The sequence below is a fragment of the Euprymna scolopes genome, chromosome 19, assembly GCF_053919585.1.
Source record: "Euprymna scolopes isolate OS-2025 chromosome 19, ASM5391958v1, whole genome shotgun sequence".
NCBI lineage: Eukaryota > Metazoa > Mollusca > Cephalopoda > Sepiida > Sepiolidae > Euprymna > Euprymna scolopes.
This window is the reverse complement of record NC_136500.1, coordinates 114,501,352-114,526,689: the sequence shown is the minus strand read 5'-3', so window position 1 is coordinate 114,526,689 and position 25,338 is coordinate 114,501,352. Positions and strand designations below refer to the sequence as shown.

Below are 25,338 nucleotides of genomic sequence, written 5' to 3'. Positions count from 1 at the left end.
AATAATTAAAAAAAGAAATGTTTTTTTCGCATTAAAAAAAAAAAAAATCTTTAAAGTTTCTTCACTTGATAATAGTAAAAAAAAAAAAAAAAAAAAAAAAAAGAAAAAAGAAATAGGAAAATTTATTTTTAATAATCAAAACAAAAATAAACTAGTTGCAAAAAGGAATGGGAACGGAGGTCAAGGAATGGGGGTGGGGTGGATGTGTATGGGGGGGGGCATAAGAACCAACACTGCCATCTCCACATGGACAACGGTTTCGGTGAATTTGAAAGCGCCATAATCAACAAAGAGATCTCGAAAAGCTGATGAATAATTCTTAGAATACGCAGAGACAAGGACAAGAACTTGTTAAACCCAGTACACAGTTTATGGAGGGAAAAAAAGAAAAAGAAATTAACAGATTTCAAACATTAGTCTCTTTCTTTGTTTGATGTCATTGTTGTTTTTGTTTTGTTTTTTTTTAATTTTTTTAAAACAAAAAAAAACAAATGACACTTTTCTTTTCAGCAAAAAAAAAAAAAAAAAAAATTGTATCCATTTTTCTCATTTGTTTGAAACTGCAGAAAAAGTTTAAAAAAGAAAGTTTTTTAAAAAAAAAATCTGCCATAAACCAACGACATAAGTTTGTATTTTTGAGTAAAAGATCTAGCTTTTCATTAAATTATTTTTTTTCCCTTCCAACATTAAAATGTCTTCTTCAGCATCTTGTCAATAATGTTCTCTTTTGCAGATAGTATTCTGTTTAGTTTGTTTTAAAAACATTTCATATTTTTATAGAGTCTATTAATCTTTGCTTTATATATTTTCAAAATTTTTGTAAACATTTCTTTAATTTAAAAATTTTCTTTTTGTTTCTTCCAAATTCACTCATACATATTCAGTCATCCAAATCATTTACACAATTTTTTATTTTTAAACTTTTTTTTGTCTTTTCAAATTGTTTAGAATTGACCAAAAAGAATCCAGCTTTAAAACTTAAGATAGAATTCTAACATCTATAGGAAATTTTTTTTTTTTTTTAAATAATTTTTTACCCCTCTAATTCCCAAAAATTCAGCATTTGCTCCCACAAAAAAGATTTAAAGAAATTGCAATAGAATGCAACAGAGTTAATTTTACTCTTTCACATAATGGTCTAGAGAGAGAGAGAGAGAGAGAGAGAGAGAGAGAGAGAGAGTGTGCAAAAAAAAACAAAAACAAAAAAAAAAACAGTCTCCTGCTTTTTTATGTGTATAGCTCTTGGAGATGTCATTGCCATCACCAGAGAAGTTGATTGAGGCCACAATGTGTGTGTGTGTGTGTGTGTTTGCAAGTTTGTGTGTGTGTATGTCTGCGAGTTTGTGTGTGTGACCAATGACGTCAGCCAACTGTCTTCTCAGCAGTTGTCCATCTGTACAGTTACAATGGAGGAATCATCGTGCCAGAGTATGGGAGTCTTATTCCAACTGGCGGTGATTACTTAAGGGGCCGTCACTGGCCACAGGTGAAAACTCTGCTGCTATTGTAGCACACCAGTGTAAACCGTAGAGAGTCACATGCATTGAACTGGAGTTGCGCCTGAACACAGAGCCAAAAGCTGGAGTAGCATCCATGGAGGAAAGCTCCATGACTTAGAACTGGTACCATTTCTTATCCTTGTATTTCAGCATGAGCTGGTGGGCCAACTGTGAATAGCTCTCGGCTTGTGCAGTCATCTGTTGTGTCCGGTCATCTAAACCTTCCAGCTTCTCTCCACGTTCATGGAATAGCTAAAATGAAAAAGAAAAAAGAAATATTAAACAGATCAGCAGTTTAAATAATTATATATTAGTCGAAGTTTTCAGAAATCAAGGGGCCCCCTTCCTGGATCTAACATTTGATCTCTATAAGAGATACATAGATATTCGAATATTCCATTAAGTTCTCATTTACCTCTTAAACATTGAGTTAGTAAAGAGATTGGGAACATTATTTTGCTTTCCCAATATATTTCTTGTGGTCTTTGGGTCTTACTGGATTCTAGAACAAGAATTTATTTAATCTGGTGGAGTATCCAGCTTAGTATTGTTATTTGAGGTAAAATCACTTGGAGAAGGTGCACCATTCCTCATAAAAGCTAACGTGGGTTAACCATAGTGAGAAGATCTTATTTGTGCAGCGAATACTATGTGATTTTGAATTTTTGGTCAGGGTTTACTTAAAGGGAAAAGTATCCTCATGCCAGGTTTTTCTGACAAACCTCTGTACAGAGAGACCTTAGACCCTCGACGATAACGTGGCTACCATAATATGATGGCCTAGCGACAACTATAATTTAGTCTGGTGACGTCATGAATATCGGTCTGTTGAAATTTGGTCACGTGTCTCATGACTAAACCAGAAGTTGGTTTAAAGTTTTGGAGGTTAAATAAATTTAAACATGCCGTCGAGATGTATAGTTCCAAAAATGCCGAGGTAACTACGAAAATGGACCAAAAGTTACCGTGTTTTCATTCCCCCCAAAAAAGGAAATAATTTACCAGTGGATTAATGCAATAAAAAGAAAGGATTTTACTCCATCTAAATATACCAGAATAAGTGTTAAAATGTTGGAGTTATTTAAAAAAAAAAAAAAAGAAAAAAAGCGCCTTTTTTTCATTTATTTATTTATTTTTTTAGAACGTATTTTAAAATAAAAATGAAAGTATGTATATAAACATTAAATTTTACATGTAATTTAAGTTATGTGCTGAAATAATAAATTATTATTTAGAAACTTATTTAAAATGGGGAGTATGGTGAAAATATTATGTAGTTTCACCTAACAATTTAATAAAAGCGATATTGTAAAAACGGAATTCCTTGTTTAAATAATTCTAAATAAGAAAAATCATTTATTTTTTTAGTTCAACTATTTTACTGTGCAATATTTATATCAGCGTGAAATAGATTAAACTTTTTTTTAAAGTTTATGACCGATTTTGTTATCCTAAAAGCTTATTAATAATTATTTGTGGTAAATGTCGTGGCCCTTTAGGTGTCAGAATTTTGGAGAATATACTTCCAAAATAAACTATTAAAATTGTTTAAAAAAATAATAGAAATATTTTTTATTTAAAAAAAAATGTTTACAAAATGCCGGCAATAAAAAAATTATATTTCTATTATTTTTTAAACAATTTTAATAGTTTATTTTAGAAGTATATTCCATAAAGAAAATAAACAACCCACTTTAAACGGAGAAATTACGAGTTTTGCATATGTTATTCGCAGTTTTGTGTTAGGGTTGTCAAAAATTCCCCAAAAATTCTGATACTGCTAGTGGCGCTGTAAACGAAAATAATGTTTAAAATTACGGCAAACGAGTAGTTTCCAAGATATGAAGAAATGTTAGTTTTAAAAAATGGGGGATCACTTTTCTATAAAAATTTAACGATGGTATTTTCTTCCTTATTATACAACTGCTCCCCTAGAGGGTACAGACACTAAAAATGTAATTTTACCATGCTATTCAACCATTCGAAGATTAACCTTATCAACTTCTATGAATCCTGTCATTGAGCAACACGATAATTTTCTCATGTATATTATATTGTTGGCTTAGCTAACAACAGCAATGAACCTGCCACAAGTGCATTTGCTTTTATGCTTAGCAGTGTATTCTCACAATATAAGGATGTTGTGCATGTTATGCCAACTAAATGTCTTCTAGCTGAGAACTTATTTGACATAATTAAACATGTAATAATTGGCTTAGAAGATATAGGGTTTAAGGTATTATCTGTTATAACATGTTATACATGTTTATAAATTTAACATAGATGTAACAGAAGATGATGTTAATCAATACAAGGAAGTACTTCCTGTTATATTATACTTAGCAGGTTATTGCTGTCATGCAGTTTTCAAAAAACTGAAATGCAATAACTGCAAAAATTTAATATCCGGGAGAAAGGCTGTTGAAGAAATAACTGAATTAAACAGCTACTTTCAGGGTATTAACAGAGGTTCTCTGCTATACCCAAATGATATAACTAATAATTTTATCTTATATAATTATATAGTTATAAACAAACTTACAAAATGCGCTTCTTTTTTACATTCGATTCATCAGAGAAAATTAGCCATGTACATAACTTTAAATATTTTGGCTGATCAAAATCGATTATTTCATGTTGACTCTTGTGATGAGGGTCACACTATTCAGCAAATTGAAAAAATGCTGATATGGAGTTCATTGAATTCCCTTATAAACAATTTTTGCCGCAAAGAGAATGACAATATTAGTAAAAAAAAAAATATCAGAAAAAGAAAAATTCAAACTTTTAATTAAATTCTACAACAGATTTTTGAAAAGTTTTAATATTCAATGTTTGAAATATTACTGCCTTAGTAACTTTGTTTATACTAACATTTGTTTGAATTTAATTTTTAACTTATTGTTCATTATTCAGTTAAACCAATATATTGTTCGTTATTCAGTTAAACCAATATATTGTTCATTATTCAGTTAAGCCAATATATTGTTCGTTATTCAGTTAAACCAATTTATTGTTCGTTATTCAGTTAAACCAATTTATTGTTCGTATTTCAGTTAAACCAATTTATTGTTCATATTTCAGTTAAACCAATTTATTGTTCATATTTCAGTTAAACCAATTTATTGTTCATATTTCAGTTAAACCAATTTATTGTTCATATTTCAGTTAAACTAATTTATCGTTTGTTTTTCAGTTTTGATTTTTAAAATATTCTTTTTTTGATTTAAAAAATATTTATTTCTATTGAATAAACTTCAGTTACATACAAATCAAATCGTATTCCTTTTCTTTTTAAACTTTTTAACAACTTTTCTCCCTTTCAATTTGTTTTTTATTATTAATATTTTTATTTTTAATATTGGATGAGTTTCAGTACAAAGTATCATGTTTATCTTTTTTAATCCAATTTTGAAGTTTTCTAACGCTTTCTGTAAAATATATTTGCTCATTATCGACAGTCTGTGTTCCACTTATCTTGCTTGCTAGGACCTATGGCGATGACGTCATTTTTCAGCTGACAGGCCATCTATGACGATGGTCATGACGATAGTGTCTAGTAGGCATTCAAATATAAATAAGAATCATTTCCACCTTGTAATAACAGCTAATAAAAAACAATGGGAAATTAACAAACACACAGACTAATAAAATATCTATTCTGGGATAGGTATTTATGACTTGAGATGAAAATTAATTCATATAAAAGAACAGATTACACTATATTTATGCTCCCTTACAAAAAATTAACACCAAGATATTTTAATAATTCTTATATCTAGAATTCTTATTCCCATTTTGAACAAAATCCATACATTTATGCTGATTGGGTAGTCGAATAAGAGGGAAAATGTTTCGGATCAATTCTCTCATTTGATGATGAACAGGACAACGAATTAGTTGACCCAACAACCCGTTGACAACAAATTGAGCAATGTACTTAAAATACTTGAAAGTAAAATAAAATTTTTGAAATATTTATCAAATGACATCTTTGTTTTAAATTTTATCAAAATCGGAAGTATCTGAATTTGCACTGAGCACCAAAACAGAGTATATTAGGTATCATGTTTTTCTTGCCAGTATGTTTTTGTAGATAATATGAGCAGTTCAGTGTTACACTGGCAGTAAAAATTTATTGTAGAACTCAGCTGTTTGTACAAATTCAGCTTTCTTTCTACTATGCATTTGTTATCTTAAGCAGTCAAAGACAAACCCACTCCCGCTTCAGATAGTCCCTCTTTCAAAAGCACAGATTCCATTGACGTACAAATTTCACTTCTAATTTTCTTTGATTATTTCCAGCTTTGTGTATTAAATTAATCATTAATTGTATTACACAAACAAGTATACGAATAACAAAAGCAGTAAGGTATATATTATCATATTCGATTTAACGTTCATTTTACATGCTGGCATGTGTTTGGCAGTTTTTACAAGTATTTATCCTTTTCTCAAATCTATCCATATCATCCTTTCCAATGCTTTCCTTGACCTTCCCTGTAGACTAACTAAACCTGTTACCTTAAGTGTCCTACATGTGCTAACCTAACATTTCTCATTCATTCTTTATTATAGTTGGAATAAATTCCAATGTTTATATAATTAAAAACATAGTACTCATTAACCATGGGAACACCCTCTCACGTGAAACCATTTTTTCTTTTCACCCCTCTCCACCCGTTTCATAGTTCTATATTTCATTTTCACGCTACTATGATCCATTTCATACCTAGTTTCATTAAATGCTTTACAAGCAAAATTTATTTACGCATTTTGCTAACTCCTCTCTCCTGATGAGAACGAAAGTATTTTTCCAAAACTTTGCAGATGAAGGATTTTCACCTCTATTTGTGTTTACTTTCTGAATAAGAAATGTTTTTATGCTTACTAAAGTGTTTCTCAAAATACTTTATTAAACCTATGTACTTATATAAGTGTATATATATATATATATATGTATTTATCGTTTAAAAAAACAACAACAAATTTAAAATTTATAAGCGATAAAAATAAACAGTAAAGCCATGGTGGAACGGTTAACACGCCGGACTGTGATACACATGGTCTTGGGGTTCAATTCCTAGAAACAGTCAAGCTACGCAAACAAGAGGTAGTTACCTTGAAATATGCATGTACGTAAATTACTGTTTTAAAAATAATTATATAATATATTATATATAATATTTTTTATTTAATTTTCTTTCATTAAAATTTGAAATGGAATTATTTATTAAAAGATGCCTAAAGTGTGTGCACCCCCCCCCTCCCAAAAAACAAACTAAACTTTCTTACCTGCTTGGTACGGGCTACCTCACCTCCCACCGAAGTAGACTGGGCCGTTAGATGATGCATACCGCCAGAGCCAGCAATAACCTTGGCCATTCCTTTTGCTGCCTTGCCACTGGTCTCGCCAACTGAAATGACAGCAAATTGTGTTTAACCAATGGGAGTGCAACAGATTTAGAAGAATGTTTTTAACATGTATATGAGCATCTTTACAAGAGGATTTATCCGGCAGAATGATTTTTTTTTTTTACTTGGGAGATCACTGCTTATCAAGGCCCTGCAGCCATGCTGAAACAACACTGGGGTGATTAGTAATGATGAAACTTGAGTAGGGTTTAATTATATAAGAGGAAGGGTTAACAAGAACTTATTTACATTAGACTTGAAAATTACCATATTATAATCAGCTGGGAAGCAACTCCATAGTCTTGATTCAATTTGGAACAAAATTTTAATCACTGAAATGAACTCAGTAAAGATGATTTGTTTTTAAAAGAACGTATTCAATTCAAACAAAGCAAATTGCCACTAAGACATGAGACTACTGTGAACTAAAGACCATGCCCACAGACACACTAAGTAGGGAGTTGAGTAGCGAGAAGTTTGTTCACATCGTATTTAAATTTTTGCAAGTTAGTACAATTGATGAAGCAGGATACAGGAAGGAAATTCCAAAGTCTAGCAGTTTGAGGGAAGGAACTTTCAGAGTAAAAAGCTCCCCAGCATCAAGGGACCTGTACAGTGAAGAGGTGAGATTTTGCTGCCTGTCAGGTTGGTTGGGGGTATTTACGTTGAGGGGCACCAATGCTACGAGGGGTGGGATTTTGTTGCTTGTCAGGAGTATGCATGTCAAAGAGGCACAAGTGCAATGAATTCATCAGAGCACGTACCATTAAAGTACTTGTAAAACAAAAACAAGGATACAATATTGTGGTGATAGGACAAGAGTTGGAGTTTGATTTAACAGTGCATGGCCTATTAGAATAGAGACTCTTTTAGAACACTATCCCAAAGAGAGAGAGAAACGGATTAAAAAGCTTGTTGCATGTCTGAATACCCTTTATGTAAAATTTCAAATGTTTAGACCCAAAATTGGCTGAATAGTTTGCTAGAGACTGCAAAGGTAAAATCTTTTGAACTTTGACCCCTTGGCAGCCAAATTTTCGGCCAAAAAACAATTAAAAAGCTTGCCCTATGTCTGAATACATTTTATGTAAAATTTCAAATGTTGACCAAAAATTGGCTGAGTAATTTGGTAGAGACCGCAAAGGTCATTTTTTTTTTAACTGACCCCAATTTTGACCCCTTAACATTTATTGTTTTGGGCTCAAATCAAATTATAAAGTTTGATCCATATCCAAGTAACCTACATCTAAAATTTCAAGTGTTTAGATCCAAAATTGGCAGAGGAGTTTGGTATCGTTGAACTTCGACTCCTTGATAGCAAAATTTCTGTCTGAAAACCGATTAAAAAGATTTTCCCAAATCTCAATACCCCTTATGTCAATCTCAAGTCTGTAGACTGAAAATTGACAGATATAGGATATAAAGTAGAACATCTCTATTGCTGGACATGTTCCACCTGTAAGAATGTTTCATTTAAATTTAAAATGGCATTTCCATTGTAAAAACAAGTTAAAAATGACATTTTCAATGGTCTGTGAATTTGAATATCATTTGTTTTTGTCTGTTACACATTTAAATGACATTTATGCCATGATTCAATTGAATGTACCTTCTGCACTATCTACGTAGACTTTATTATCTATATTGGATTTTCTTTAGTGGAAATACTTGCAAGGTATACTAAAGAGAATGACAAACATTTTTTGTTGAAGAGGGTACTGATTGGCATTTTTTAAGGTTACCAGTATCGTTTTTTTTATACTCTTTGTTCTATTTAAGCTAGAGCTTGTTCCTGGCTTATTTTCATTCCTAATATTAGCCAAGAACAAGCCCTTCTAATATAAGAAAATACACATACAAGTGAAAGAGCATCTATTTGGCATGTAAGGTGCAGGGATCAGGGAAAGAAAAAAGTAAAGAACTTGTGTTTGTAGCTGGATTTCTTTTATGTTTGCCATTAATTTGCATACGAGGAGAATAGCTGGTTTAAGAGGGATGCATTGGCGAAGGTAGACAATTGAGTGCTTGATTGCTTCGAGAAAACATTAAAGCTGAGATTTGTTGGAGCGAATTATGGTCGTTAAGTGAAGAGGAGTTTCATCAGTTTCTCTTTCCGGATTACAGAGATTTGTTGGAGCGAATTACAGGGTTAGCGAAGAGGAGTTCTGTCAGTTTTCCTTTTGCAATTACTGTCCTAGCTAAAACAGAACAAAAGGTATAAAAAAAAAAAAAAACCTCCTAACTGTAAAAATGCAAATTATCATTTCTTCAATAGGCTGTTTTCTATTCCTGAACATGTATGTATATGTACATGTATGCGTATCAGGTTTTGTATCTGTACCTATGCACTTCACAACTTAGGATTTGCATTTGTAAACATATGCTCATTTTTAATATTTGTATGAACTGATATCTATACACATGTATGTATATATCATCTACACATCAAGATGCAGGTATTTGTGTGTATATATATATATATATATATATATATATATTAGCATGGATACCTGGCGATGCCCGGGTCGACATGAAGTTCCGTTTGGAACAAACCTGCTATACAAAGGATAATAATCATTTTCATCGTGGGCAACGTCGATACCCCCACAACAATTTCAAAAATAAAAGAACGGATAAAAACATGTAAATGTAATCGCCCCCAAAAAGAAGTACATGATACCCTCTCCAGCAGATATTTCGGCAGAATGGATACAAAGAGAATAAGCTATTCTCCAGATATTGAGCACTTTTTGTTGCTCGAAGCTGGACCCCACCCCTGCCAAAAATATATGTACATATAAATATACATAGACTAGCATGGATACCCAATGTTGCCAGGGTCAACATGTTTGGTTTGGACACACCTGCTATACTAAGGATATTGAGCAGTTTTTATTATCTGTCAACTCCATCATTACCCCAACAAAAATTTCAAAAATAAAAGAACGGATGAAAAACACGAAAATGAATCCCCCCCTCTCCCCCAAAAGAAAAAGTATGTGACAAACTCTCTACCAGATATTTCAGCATAAGGGATACAAAGAGAAACTATTCTCCGGATATTGAGCACCTTTTTATGACTATATACCAGTTTAAGCGAATTTCTTTTATGTTGCCTCAGTCTAGAAAGATATGCTTACGGTTTGTTGCAACAAAAATAAACTGTAAATAATTCAGTTTCAAAAATATCTTAGTAGAATTTATGTTAACCGAAATACACGTTTTTATGTTATAAAAAGTGAGTTATAACCTATTGTGTTATTCAAAGAAAAAAACATTAGCAGTTATGATGTCAAAAAAAAGGTGAAGAAAAAAAAAACTGGTAAAAAAATGTAAATGAAAATTTTTTTTTGTTTTTAAAAATAAAGAATCGTAGTTGAATTGGATTGTTTGTTTATTTTAAAATAAAAATACACTGGGCCACAACGTTAATTGCGAAATCACGTTGGAAATTATTTTACTATTACTATTTCATTACTACATACCCATCCCACACAATGCTTCAAGCAAGCTATATATATCAATCCTATCCCTTAGTCTGGAAATTATTTTATTTAAACTAATTCCAAAAATAATGCTTGAAAGTTTGTGTAAATTATTTTTGGTTTGATTATCCACCTGCCGAAAAAGAAAACAAAAACAACAAAGTTAGTTCCCAGGGGAAATAAATTGATTTATAAAAAAAAATAAATCGATGTCGGTAAAAATAAATTAAATTAAATATGTTACCAATATAAATCAAATTTAAATAACAAACTTAAATAGAACATTTAAAACAATTCTCTCAGTATAAATAATAACATACCGCTATTAAATAAAGTCGATTTTCCTTAGTGTGATATGCAAATGAGGTTACCTCTTAATCGTATATTTTGCAAGAATCATACTATATATAGGAATGAATGAAATAATAAAGTCTTGGCCTTTTGTATATATTAATAAAATTGTGAACAGACAGACAGACAGGAACACAAATATATATATATATATATTCGTCTGTTTACATATTTTGTGTATGTAAATAGGTTCATATTTATCCAATTTTAAATGTGTGCAATAAATTTTTAAATTTTAACTTTTTATCTTTATTTTCATGATAGTATGTATGTATGTAAGTATACATGTATGTTTATGGTGTCTCTGACACACCGGTTCTCATTAAATCACAGAAGTTAAGCATGTTGAGTATAGTCAGTACTAAAATGGGTGACCATTTAGGATACAAGGTGCTGCAAGTGCTATCCGCTTATCTCGGCTTTGCTTTCAGTTGTCTTGGATTTTCCTTTCCACTAAATTAAGCAGTGCCGACTCAAAAGAAACATGCTTCACAATTACATACACAGGCATCCTTACCAACTTTAGCTAATGAGATCGTAATGCACCAATTGCAGAACGTTTTAAAAATATTTAGGTTTCAAATATTAGATCTCATACAAGTAGACCAATATATTTGTTAAAACTATTTGGCTCTAAAGACACATTTTAATATTGATTGTTTTTCAATCTAGAGATTGGACTCTGACTTTCAAACAAATCAAGACAAGGGAGATAATTTTCTCTTTTAAACTATACACAAAAAATAAAGTGACATTTTTTTTTTTTTTTTTAGCAAATATTCAATATTTTCTACATAATTTTTCAGTTCAATTTGATAATAGAAAAAGTTTAAATTGCTAAATGCACATAATCTCTGTTGCTGATATACCCGTCTTAAATTATTCAGAAATAATTTATATCTATTCTAATAAATGTTTGATTAAAACGGTATTTTATAACAATTATATAGAGTTATCTTGTTAGATTTTCAAAGTCCAACCTAAATAGCATCTAGGCTGGCAAATCAAATTTTACTCCTGACTCTTCAATTCTAAATTGTTCTTGTACTATGTTATTGGTAGTATAATAATGTACTTCAACAAAATTTATTTTAAAAATAACCTAATGCAGCCCAGACAACTATTAGTATGAAATATTTTTCAATAATCACCAAAAGTAAAAATCAACAAGGGAGATAATCATTTTAAATTGAAGATAATAGTTGTTTACGTTAAGTTTAAAAATGTACAAACAAAATTATAAAAAAAAACAAATGACTGGGCAACACTGTGAGTACAACTTGATTAAAATGCAAATCGTTTTTTTTTTCTTTTTTTTTTAGTCAAGTCAATGTAGAGAAAAAGGAAATTATGTGAGTAAGCATTTTTGGGAAGAAAGCTGCTTACAGAGTTCTTCCCTATCCACAGTAACAGGACCGCCTCCGAATAAATTTTTGAAAAATCCCTGTTTAGGTGCTTCAGGAGTTTCACATGGCAGGAACAAATCACCAAGCATTTCACTGAGATTTTGTCTGAAAAAAACAAAAAAAAAACAAAAAAAAAAACACATAAGTAATTGTTGGCAGTTTTAACAAAAAACAAAATTATAAAATTTAAAACTATCAGAATTAAACATAACTACACCCGTCTTGAAGCAACTATCTTATAAAAAATAATGTGTTCATTTGTTTTTTCACCAGCGACAATCAAAAAATGATCCAAATTTAATAAGGACTCATCCAAAATCTGGTCAAATTTCATATCTGCATTTTCCGGCATGGTTACATAAGCAGCCAGAAAAAACTGACGTGAAGACTACCTAGGACAAAACAAACAAAAAAAAACTATAATAAATAAATTTAAAAAAAACTATAAAAAGAGAAAACAGTTATTGTAATTATATATAGAAAAAAAATTTATATAAAAAGTTTTTTTTCTTTTTTTTTTTTTTTTTGCAAGGGAAGTTTTCAAATAAAACTGAAAGAAAACATTTTTTCAGTCTAAAAAAGTATTTTTGTCCAAGAAAGTATTAAAAAAGTTTCTTTTTCAAGAAAAATTACAAATAAATAATTTTTCTTTTTTTTACTTACAAGAAAACTTGCAACTAAATATTTTCTTATGACAATGAATTTCTTTTCTTTTCCAAAGAGTTAAGTTTTTAATCATTTTTTTTTTTGTTTTCAAGAAATCTTTTTATTTATTTGAGGGGGTCTTTTTTTTAATACTTTAAAAGGTTTTCTGTCAATATTTATTTTCGGTAAATCTTTAGGGGGTGGCGGTGGGTTCTTTTACTGCTACTGTAATTCATTTTCAATTTAAAAAAATTTTCTTATTGCAATAACTTTCATGATTTCATTGAAACTTGTCATCTGCCGATAGCTGATTGCTCTTTACAAATATTTTCTGTATTTTATTTAATGACGTGTTCCAGATAATTGATAAAGATATGCATAACACATTATTATAATGCAGTATTTACCTCTGTTCTGCTGAATATGTGATTTTTTGAAGTTCTGTTGGAGTGCAAAGATACATAGCATGGCCATTGTTGCTGAAACAGAAAGTCCGTGCGACTCTGAAAAAAAAAAAAAAAAGGTAATTCGTAAATTATCAAACACAAATTATTCTCACAAATACATCATCACTTATTGTTTTTTTTCTTCAGACAATGAAAATCTTAGAAATAAATACTTTTATAAATAATGGAATTATTTTAACAGATTATAAAATTTCCATAGATTGAAGTCCAGACAACATTCATCTTGTGTTTCTGAAATTAAATAACATTTTGCTGTTCCATAAACATTCCAATGTCACTAGCATCTTTACATAACTATTATCCTTACTGTTATGGCATAGGCTGATCTACCTATTTCAGGAATAAATGGACTTACCAAGACAAAGATACATCTCAACATTGTAGCAGTTATGGCCCCAGAATCAGAACACATATTTCTGTAATACACTTTTTGTTGATTATACCATAACTAAATGTGTTTGTCTTCGTGACCTGCAAGGCCACAACACTAGCAACAAGGGATTCAAAACTTACATTCCCACAACACTGGCAACAAGGGATTCAAAACTTACATTCCCACAACACTGGCAACAAGGGATTCAAAACTTATATTGCCACAACACTGGCGACAAGGGATACAAAACTTACATTGCCACAACACTGGCGACAAGGGATACAAAACTTACATTGCCACAACACTGGCGACAAGGGATACAAAACTTACATTGCCACAACACTGGCGACAAGGGATACAAAACTTACATTGCCACAACACTGGCAACAAGGGATACAAAACTTACATTGCCACAACACTGGCGACAAGGGATACAAAACTTACATTGCCACAACACTAGCAACAAGGGATTCAAAACTTACATTGCCACAACACTGGCAACAAGGGATTCAAAACTTACATTGCCACAACACTGGCAACAAGGGATTCAAAACTTACATTGCCACAACACTGGCAACAAGGGATTCAAAACTTACATTGCCACAACACTGGCAACAAGGGATTCAAAACTTACATTGCCACAACACTGGCAACAAGGGATTCAAAACTTACATTGCCACAACACTGGCAACAAGGGATTCAAAACTTACATTGCCACAACACTGGCAACAAGGGATTCAAAACTTACATTGCCACAACACTGGCAACAAGGGATTCAAAACTTACATTGCCACAACACTGGCAACAAGGGATTCAAAACTTACATTGCCACAACACTGGCGACAAGGGATACAAAACTTACATTGCCACAACACTGGCAACAAGGGATTCAAAACTTACATTGCCACAACACTGGCGACAAGGGATACAAAACTTACATTGCCACAACACTGGTGACAAGGGATTCAAAACTTACATTGCCACAACACTGGCGACAAGGGATTCAAAACTTATATTGCCATGACACTGGCAGCAAGGATTTGAAAACTGCACCTCACATTAAAACTGAGAATTTATTCAAAATTACTAAAACCTGTACCACACACACACTGAAAGCAAGGATTTAAAACCAACATCCCATGCACCTGGAGGCTCAAATTTATTTAGTTCAACAGGTTTTCTTTCAAATGCATGTTACACAACTTTGAAAATGAGAAACTGGAAATAAACCATATTTAAGTCGAATACAAACACTAACAATGAAAAACTCTGGTTTATGTTTAAAATTGAATTATTGGGTGTATAAAAATAAAAAGAATTTAGTGGTATACTCTAGTTATTTGTTTAACAAGAGAGAAAAAGTTTAAAGCATATTTAATCAAACACAAAAAGTGTTATTTTTGCATAACCTCTGCATCTTTGCTGCATCTCTGTCTCCTTAGACATAACTCTCTGCTGTTGTTAGTTACCCCCTCCTCCTTTTTTTATGCAATATTTGTTTATGACATAGAAGATTGTATTTTCTGACCAACTGTTCCCCAGATATTCATGATCTCATCATCTGTCAGTTTTTGTCAGAATTTCAAATAACATTCCCTCAAAATTTTTTTGATAGATCTGTATTTCTTCTTTGTCCATTGTTTGTTTTATTGAGATCATGGACAAAGAAATGTTTACATTTCCGATATCGCTTGCAGAATATTTCTTTTGAGTTTTTCTTTTTGCACTTTTGTCATTATTTGTTCATGGCTTAGAATTGAGACACCTTCATCCATGGTTTTAACCAAGCCTTTCCTCTCGTCTCTGTCATATGCATCTTTCTTGACTTTATTCATGCGTTAGGGGTTAACAATATTTTCCAGATACTTTCCCCCTCATGTGGAAGAAATGCAACAACGTTTTTTTTTTTTTAATTCAACCTAATTATTATTTATAATTTTCTAACTTGTATTTACCATAAAAGCCATTTTTACCACAACATTTCACTTGTTTATTTTCTTCTGGCCTTCTTCAGGTTTCTTGTGTCAGACATGGGAGACATCATGCGATTTTTAACTCAACGTTTTATTACAGCCCCTGAGGATGGTATACTCCAAGCTTTGTCTCATTCTTTCAGTTGATTTCTTTGCACTTTTGCATTATACGGACGGCGCCATTGTTATAGAGTGATAACTCCAATTTCTTCTTTGTGAAATAACACAGCAAATAAATAACAAACAAGACCCCCCCCCCAAATGCAAAAATATTTGAAAACCAAAACATTTATTGTATAAAAATGTATCAATATATAATTGTAAAAACATTTATTTAAAAGTCTGCATAACAAAATATAATTTTAATAAAACAATTTTTGAATTCAAGAAATATTGATTCCCCCCCCCCAACATTTTTTTTTGAATTAAAGTAAAATCGATTTTTTTTCTTGAACAATTTAATTATTTAAATGAAATATTTTTTGAATTAAAGCAACATTGGATTTTTTTGTTTGGTTTTTTTTCTGAAACATTTTTTGGAGTAAAGTAAAATTGTCACTGTAACAAAATATAGTTTCAATGTTTTTTGTGGCAAGGAGCGCCACCTGGCAACACTTTAGTGAAATGCACCCCAAAAAAATGTAATGCAGAAGTGCTGGTTTCTTAAACCACCTTCCTACCATTGTAAAGGATTGAACTTGGAACTTTAATCAATGTCCTAATCATAGCAACCTAGATGAGAGAACCAGTTAAAAATTCTAAATCAATAAAAATTCTGCATCCCCAAAACACAAATATTATCGTTATCATTTAATTTACCAAAGCTATAAATACATGGGTGTTCATTTTACCTTATTTCTGTAAGTGGTTGAAAAGGGGCATCCATTAAAAGTTTCAGGCTTGGCAAACTGAAGGTCATGATATGACCATTAGCTATGTAACATACAAGGCAAACACTATCTGAAAAATACAAAAATAAAAGGTAAACATCAAAATTAATGATAAAAATACGGACATCCTTCATGGTAACATAAGATAATCAAATAAACAAAATATTTCATTTCTGAATTTTTGATATGAGGAATGATAATTCGTATTATTTGGATTATTCAGACTATTATCTTCATCTTGAGTGTTATTTGAAACAACATTTTGAATTTATTTCCACAGGATTGGTTGGTTGTTTTTGTTTTATGGCATATCAACCCTTTTCAGGTTATTTAATGCTGAATCCAGTGATTTTGAAGAAAAAAATTTTTAATAGAATATATTTGTTTTTTGCAAGTCAGTTTCTATTTAACCCATAGTTGGGACCCTAACAGGTACTATCACTCCAGGTCAGAGTGGACCTGGGAGCAATAGCAATTAAAGGGTGGCTCCACACTCCCCAGAGCCCGCAAGCTGAGGCCTCACCATCGGATATAGTTTAAGGTCATATCCAGGGCCATCTCCACAGGAAGATACATTCAAAATAACTTTCAAAGTCGTGAACACTTCTAAATGTTCCTGTTTATATTTATGGTTTAACTGTTGTAAGACAAATAGGAGTTATTTATATATATAAAAGGCAAAATGTGTGTTAGTGTGTTTGTGTGCATTTTTTCTGTATGTTCGGCAAAGGCTTTTGGAGGGGTGGTTCTCAGGTTGGTCACTCATTCTTATAACTTTTTATATTAGATTATAATATGTACAAATTACGAAACGATGTCATAAATAGCTTTTACTTCAGTGACTTTTATCTTACAAAATTCGCGCTGTGAATTCGTTTTCTCTGCTACTGCTACGGCATAATATTTGACCTACAAAACCATCCGCATTTTTAAATGATTATTTTCGACTGTTCTCAACTCCCTGCCTTCGTGGCATCATGCTATGTCATCAGACTATTAACTTCACGGCTTCGGGCTTGAGCCTACCTCCCAAAACTTTTTTCGCAGTTTTTCTTTTTTGTTTTTGCTCGTTTTTTTAATATTTAAACAGGGTTATTACTTCGCTTATTATTTTTGTTTTGATCCCCCCCCCCCCAGCACACACACACACACACCTACAAACACCCGGGCAACGCTGAGCACCTCCGCTATTCTATAATATAAAGGGCAAAAATCTGTTTAAATGTATGTATGTATATCTGCCTAAAACTTTCCACAGAGGTGATGGATTTTCTACGAGATCAGTATCATTTTGAAGCTCAACCCTTCGGACAACAAATAGCAAAAAATTTGCTAAAAACATTAATTCCTTCACCTTCAACTGGGCATTTTTCAACAGGGGGGGGGTCGCTTTTTTTGCCAATATTTTTTAAAGTCATCACTTCTTTTCGATTGTCTAGCCTTAATTTGAACTTATGCCACTTTCGGTTTGATGATGGGCACAGCAGCTAACGCGTCACTTTTTTTCACTTTCTTTTCCTCCTTCGTGATACCGGTTCGAGCCTACCTGCCACTTGTTTTTTTTTTTGTGCTCACAATTTCCCCTTCTTTTTTTTTTTTTGCTCAACCAACACCCTTTCACACACCTCCGCTTTCTTTTCTGCCTTTACGTCATGGGTTCGAGCCTGCCTACTTCAACTTTATTTATTTTTTTTTTTGCTTAACACACAACTACAAACACCCGGGCAATGTCGGGCACCCAGGCTAGTCTTTTATAAGAGACTAGCGGGGATGCCTGGTGTTGCCCGGGTGTTTAGAGGTGTAAAAGAAAAAAAAAAGTTTTGGGAGGGAGATAGGCTCGAACCTGAAGCCTTGAAGCGAAGTCGGAAAAGAAAACCTGATAACTTACCACGACGCTAAGAGGGCAGAGAAGTGAGATTGGTTGAAATTAAATGGTTAAAAACCAGCAGGTGCTTAAATGAACGTCAATGTCTGCTTTTCTAGGTCAAACATCATGCCATGGAGAAATGAAATCACATTTTGCGAATTTTGTAACATAAAAATTGCTCAAATAAAAGACAGAAACGACCTCATTTTGTAAATAGAATATATTATAATCTATGGAGTATATAAAAAGTTCTAAGACGTGGGATTGATTGGATTTGGCAGGTGCCCATTTTAATGAGTTAAAGAAGTCAAGTTTGACTGCGGGATAGTATTTCATTTACTGCGGGAACGCTTCCCAAGACGTTATAGCAAAAAGACTAACCCACATGCGGCGAGCGACAAATGTTGAATATTTATCTTCCCAAAGTCGAGCAAATTAAATAGACAAGCGAGCTTCATTGTTAACTCTGAGATATTGCGATGTATATGTGATATAAAAAGTTTTAAAAAGTTGTTAGGCGAGCAACCGCTTCTCTGAAAAAAAGCCTTTTGTAGACATACAGAAAAAGCGAACACACATACAAACATACATACATTTTCGCTTTTATATATATATAGATTACATCATTATTTATACCTTTTGAGTCAACAGTTTTACTAACACCAACAATGACCCTAAATTGACTTTATAAATTTTGACTGACATGATGTGATGCACCCTTTTGTTTACAATTTTTTTTTTATGTTGACTGAGAGATTTTATTTATTCTGTAAAATCTTTTACCAACATCTTAAGGATTTCAACACTTAGGTTCAATTTCATTTAAATTAGTCTAATGTTAGTCTTTTGATGAATAGTAATAGAAAGAAATTCTTCGGAGACAATAAACTAAAAATGAATCTCCAACTTACAAAGAAAAAAAAATGTTGGAGCTTTTATTTAAATTTTCATAGATTTTTGTAACTTATAACAGAATCTGGAGGATTTTTTGTTTTATTTTTCAAATAATACAGCAGTTCATAACGAAGTAGCAGACAAATCTGATTGATGCAGCAAGTCTGCTTCCATAAAAGCATCATAAGAGACAAAAGGTCTTTCCCCCGACACCAAAAGCCAACAGAGACTATGTCATTTCTGAAATGGCGTTTTCCCTGTTGATTGTGGTGTGCTGCTGATGCTGTGCAGTTCTAGGAGGCCCACCCTCCCAGGCTTTACCTATATTTTTTTAAGAGGCTAGTTTATTGCTAATCGCCTGAGGCGCCCTTACCAGAGAATGCCAATGAAACTGCCCAAGCATTTTTTGTAGGCTAGTGTGCTCCTCTTTGAGGGCGCTGGCTCTTCAATCCCACTTTTCAACCATAATGTTACAGCTTCTTGCCATGGGAGAGAAATAAATCCATCGTAAGAAAGAACAGGGTTTACCTTTGGATGCATCCTTGCATTTTTATGAAGAACTCTTGATTCAATCCCGAGTGATTTTTGTTGGGGGAAATGGATTTTCCTCATAATAAAAAAAAAACAACCTTTTGTCCGACTTTATCTTTGTGAGGGAACTTATCCTTAAATGGCATTTTTTTTGTTTTTATTTTTAGATATGTTCCCACATGTCGCTATCCATCAGTGGTTCTGTCATGCATTAAGTCTGAGTGAACATTTTCATTGTTAAGCATACACATGGAATCGATACATTTTAGGAATGGTTTCAACATAGGTAATGCCAATTGAAGAGAGGAGGTGGAAATGACAAAAAGTAGAGAAAGTAAATCATAGAAACCTTTAATCGTTACAATCTCCGATTTCACAACAAATGAAGTCTCTGTGATTTTGATCTTATATGCACAAGTTTGTGAAGGTAAAGACATCACCTAGAAAGAAAACAAGAAGCCGTTAATAAAATATGTAAAAAGAAGAAAATATTTCGTAACAATTAATCGCTCTGTACTTATCAAATTTTGTGAAAGATGTCAACTTCAACACCATGTCATCAATTACTTTTTAAATGGTAGATGAGAACAGAAATACAAAGCAACAAATCCTTTGTTAGTTTTGGTTAACATTATTTTTAAACTGAATAATAATCTATATTATCTATATATCTAGAAAAGTGAAATTGTCTGTGTGTGTGTGTGTGTGTGTGTGTGTGTGTGTGTGTGTGTGTGTGTGTACATTTCCCTACCAAACTACTCTGTCAATTTTCAGTCTACACACTCAAGATTTGACATAAGGGATATTGAGATTTGGGAAAATCTTTTTAATCAGTTTTCGGCCAGAAATTTGGCCATCAAGGGGTCAAAGTTCAACGATTTGACCTTTGAAAACTCTACCAAACTCCTTCGCTAGTTTTGGGTCTAAACACTTGAAATTTTAGATGTAGGTTGCCTGGACATGAGTCAAACTTTTTAATATATATATGCATATGCACAAAGTTATGAACAGTACATAGGGCCTGAGCAAAGCTGGACTGAACTGCTAAATTATATTTATCTTTGTTCATCTGTCCATTCCATTTTTCATAAAAACAACTAGCAGAAATTTGGAATGGACCTTTGTTATGATAAGGTGCAGTGAACTAAGTATTATGGTATCCATTCAATGCAGAGTTAAGGATTAATTGATATTTAATGCAAAAATGAACACAAATTTAATCATATTAAAATATCAATTTGGCATAAAGCACTCATTTTAAGTCAACAGGGCATGAATTTTGTCTGTTTTTTTAATGGGCAAACAGTCGAGTAAAATAATTTTTTAGCCATTAAATGTGAATTTGACATCATTCTTGAAAAATGAAAAGTAAAAAAAAAAAAAAAACATTATTTTAATAGTAGCAAACCTTTTTTAGACATGTCTTGTGGTTTCTACACTACAAGAGATGTCTATAGAAAGGTTTGCTACTAAATATAGTTTGATACAAGTAACTTTTAATTTTTTTTTCCAATTGTTTTTCATGTGATATGATTTTAGTATTCTGAGACCCCCCCCCTCCTCCTGAGACATTTCATTGTTGCATTACTTGCACTGATAGACTATTTGGCGTCCCTGATGAAACATCTTCCAACAGATATTTTAACTGAAGAAATTTATCACATTCTTAGATGAATTATTATTATTTGTATTATTATAAGTAGTTTGGCGTAAAAATGATACGTTTCTGTAAAAAATGTTTTACTTTTACGGATGTTTTACCCAAAAAAGAAATTCAACAATTACAAAAATAAAATATTACACATTTTTTAAATAAAAAAATTGTTCACATTGTTCTAATTATTTTCATATAAAATGTTAATAATAAATAAAAATAAATAATATTATAATATAATACATAATATCTGTTGGAAGATTTCGTTGGGGACACTGAATAATCTATCACTGTTTACAAAACAGGGGAGGTAATACAACAATGTAATGTTTGGGGGTGGGGGGAGATATGCCGGAATGCCTTGATTCTTAATACTGGTAAGTGTATCATTAATATATCAAAGGGAGAACACTCCAGCACAACTGCTGTGAAAACAATTTTTCTTTTTTTTTAAAGAAAAAACATTTGTCAAAGTTTAGTTTATTTTGATTCACTGACAAAATCATTTTATTGAATACTTTCATTATTTTCTGTGCAAAAATGTTCATATTGCTCATAATTTTAGAGATGAAGATTGATAATTTGTATGATTTGGAACATTGGATCATTATTCTCATCTTGCTTGGATTTTCACTATGTTTTGGTCAATGAGCTTCTTCGGGTGCAGCTTTTCGAATTTAAGAATCTTTTCCATGTTGTATGACAAGAAGAATCCTAAAGTTCAAAGAGATGCATTTAAAGTCAGAATTTTTGTTATTCAATTATATTCAATACAAAACTTTGTTTAATTACTTGGAATTCTTTGAGATTGTTATCCTGTCACAGTTAACCATGTGACGAAGGCCAGAAGAATAATTGGCCGAAGCGTCATGAAAACAACAACTAGAAGATGAGGATAAAGTCTGCAACAAATAAATGAATAAAATAATACAAGACTTTGTGTTTCTCTTTACTTTCAAAACTACTTTCATCTATCGTTTTCAAGATGACTTACTCTCATTGAGAACATTTTGCTCACGTCTTGTAGGGAGATTCTTGTAACACTTTAATATGAAAAAAAAAAATGATTATCTATCTCAGTAAAGTAATTCAGCCACTTATTCATCCAATTCACTGTCACATGACAATTCAGTGTCACATGACACTTGCAATCAAAGATTGAAAGAAACACTTACTCTTGCTTGTTTCTCTGAACAAATTATTGCAAATTGACGATCACACACTTCTGTGGTTGTGGTTGTTGGAGATACTTTCCTATAGTTTGCCCCTGTATTTGTCTCTGGAGAAAATAAAACAAAATAAAAATGAAATTTGAGTATGTTGAAAGTAATTCTTGCTTGCACAGCATAGTTAATATATGCTCATGTTATAATCATTAGATCACGCTGGATGGACATCTCGACATTTAATAATAAATGTTTAAATTTCAACTGTATTTCCCACGGTTAATGTTGGCTGTGTGGTTTGTTCCTTATTAATGGAGTCAGAGATGGCTTCATGGCTGGGTTTGAATCTCTGACTGGCTGTAATCGTGACTCTCTGCACTGATGATTCTCAAAAGGATGAAACACTAGTGTCTGTAGGTGTTTAAAAAAAAATTATAATAATAATAATGTGTGTATGTATATATATATATATACAAACACACACAAATATATATATATATATATGAAAATAATGGAAATAGTATTCCGACAAAATAGAGAAAATAAAAAGGAACAAAGTCTTGAAATAAAGACGAAACGTTGATGAACACATAATACGGTTTGTTCCTTTTTATTTTCTCTCTCTCTCTCTCTCTCTCTATATATATATATATATATACTAGTAAAAGTACCCGTCGTTGACTGGGTTCAAAATCAGCCTACAGAAAATGGACTCTGATTTATGAAAGTATGATAGCTTATGAAAAGGAAGGGTTGTAAAGAGATAGCTTCGAATTTGGGGGTATCAAAACCAAAGCAAAATATGATGAAAGTAAAAATAAAATAGATAAACCCCATAATTTATTATACCATACCTGTTCACACTGAAACACTTATCACAATATTCTGTGGATCTATATTAAAAAACCTTGTTAAACTTTGTGATATATTTCCATTCTATGGAGGTCAGGCGCGAACGAACACCTCATAATTTTATTATACCATATTTCTTCAAACTGAAACATAATTATCAAAGTATACTTACGCAGATAGATATGAAAAGTCTTTATTAAAGTTTGTCCCTATTTCCATTCCATGGATGCCAGGCGCAAACGCAGACCCCACAATTTTATTATACCATCCCTATTTAAGTTAAAACATACTTATCAAAGTATTCTTATATACATCTATATCAAAAACACTTGTAAACGTTTTTTTTTTTCATTTTTAAATTTTTTATTTCCATACTTTGTGGACCAGGTGTGAACGCAGACCCCACAATTTTAATGAACCACTGTTCTGCCAGATCAAACATACCCATTCCTGTGTTTCGATACATCTTCTATCATTATATGTAATCAGTTTTTTAAAATAGTCAACCATATAGGAGCCTATTTGTGACCAGACACACACAGACATTCAGCTTTATATTATAGATATAATTATGCAATTAAACAAATGCAAATGTAATCTTCAGTCCAATATAAGTATTAATGTTTATATTTATCTCAACCAAATAAAAAAGCTCGATATGGCAGTAGAAAGTAGAGCTTAATATCAGATTCATAAATGAAAACTGTAAATCAAAATTTGCATGTAAATTTATTTTACGATAGAATACCTTCAATAAATGAAGATGGTTAAAAATATCCTTAATTCTGTGGAGTTCAAAAAAAGCTAGATTCTTCTCTTCAGAGAAAAGAAACGAGTTATCAAATTATATAAATAGCAGAACAAAATATTCGCTGGTTTTAGCATTTTATGACCACCATCATTTTATATCTATGTGAAGAGGTAAAACAATCCCCACGCTAAACTCATTTAATGCCAGCTCAGATAAAAAAACATTTACCTCCAGCACTCTTATTAGTGACATGCTAATAGGAATAAGAATAAAGATAGAATAACTCAGAAGGATCCCTCCAGTTACTGCTCCTACAAAAACTGATGACCAAGAGGAGGGTCGTGGGAGACGGGGGGGGGGGGCTGCAGCATTTTATCCCCCTCTCCCTTGTCAGAAACAATACTCATACGAGATGAGAACTCAAGGACAAAATAGAGGGAGCAAGAGTTACATCGCTGCCAAAAACCATCCACAGTGATTTAATCCCTACACTAAACTCCTTTAAGTAGGAAGACAAAATATTTTCGTTAGATCAGTGGTTTTGTGGATAAAGTGTTCAAACTTCACATATTTTATTCAACCGTGGGTTCGAATCTTACACTAGGCATCTGTTTTTGTTTGCTATAACATTCCAGTTACTTCCTAGCCAATATCCATAATCATCATAAACCTGAAGAATTTTTTTTCTTTTAATAAAAAATGAATGAAAACTATGTAATAGATGTTCTTAACTTTTAACCTTGGCTATGAAATTCCAGAAAAAGTTAAGAAACCTGGCATAGACTAGTATTTCAGCTAATGCTTGTATAAAACTATGTTTTGTTTGTAATTCAGAAAAGAGTAAAAATAAATAGAAACTTATTTATATAGATTCATTTTCAGATACATGCAACTTTATGCAGTTCTAAGTCTGCAATATGCAAACTTGTTATACCAAGGGTTTAAACTCCTTGGAGGCTATACATACATACATACATACATACATACATACACACGCACACACTCACCAGATTAAAGGTATTCAAGAGATAAAACCCATGAATTAAAACGAAGTTATTAAGAGTTCTCAATAAAAAAGAGTCAAATATATTATTTTTATTTATATACATAAGTATTACA

At 31.9% G+C, this 25,338-nt stretch overlaps 1 protein-coding gene across 8 annotated transcripts in view; it reads right to left on the bottom strand.

Annotated features, from left to right (window-relative positions):
- Nucleotides 1-107: 107 nt before the first annotated feature.
- The window catches only part of LOC145239883 (syntaxin-binding protein 5-like), a 678,091-nt gene continuing 652,860 nt past the window's right edge, over nucleotides 108-25,338 (bottom strand). For 6 of the 8 annotated variants that reach the window (XM_080103495.1, XM_080103497.1, XM_080103499.1 and 3 more), the window contains 7 exons: nucleotides 22,626-22,729; nucleotides 20,146-20,236; nucleotides 16,466-16,574; nucleotides 13,209-13,304; nucleotides 12,137-12,261; nucleotides 6,795-6,916; nucleotides 844-1,751 (listed from right to left, as the gene is read on the bottom strand). In XM_080103495.1, coding sequence (XP_079959621.1) covers nucleotides 1,614-1,751; nucleotides 6,795-6,916; nucleotides 12,137-12,261; nucleotides 13,209-13,304; nucleotides 16,466-16,574; nucleotides 20,146-20,236; nucleotides 22,626-22,729 — 785 coding nt within the window. In that variant the 3' untranslated portion in view covers nucleotides 844-1,613. Of the gene's footprint in view, nucleotides 1,752-6,794; nucleotides 6,917-12,136; nucleotides 12,262-13,208; nucleotides 13,305-16,465; nucleotides 16,575-20,145; nucleotides 20,237-22,625; nucleotides 22,730-25,338 lie in introns of all 8 variants that reach the window. The other 2 variants (XM_080103493.1, XM_080103494.1) reach the window with 1 other exon arrangement.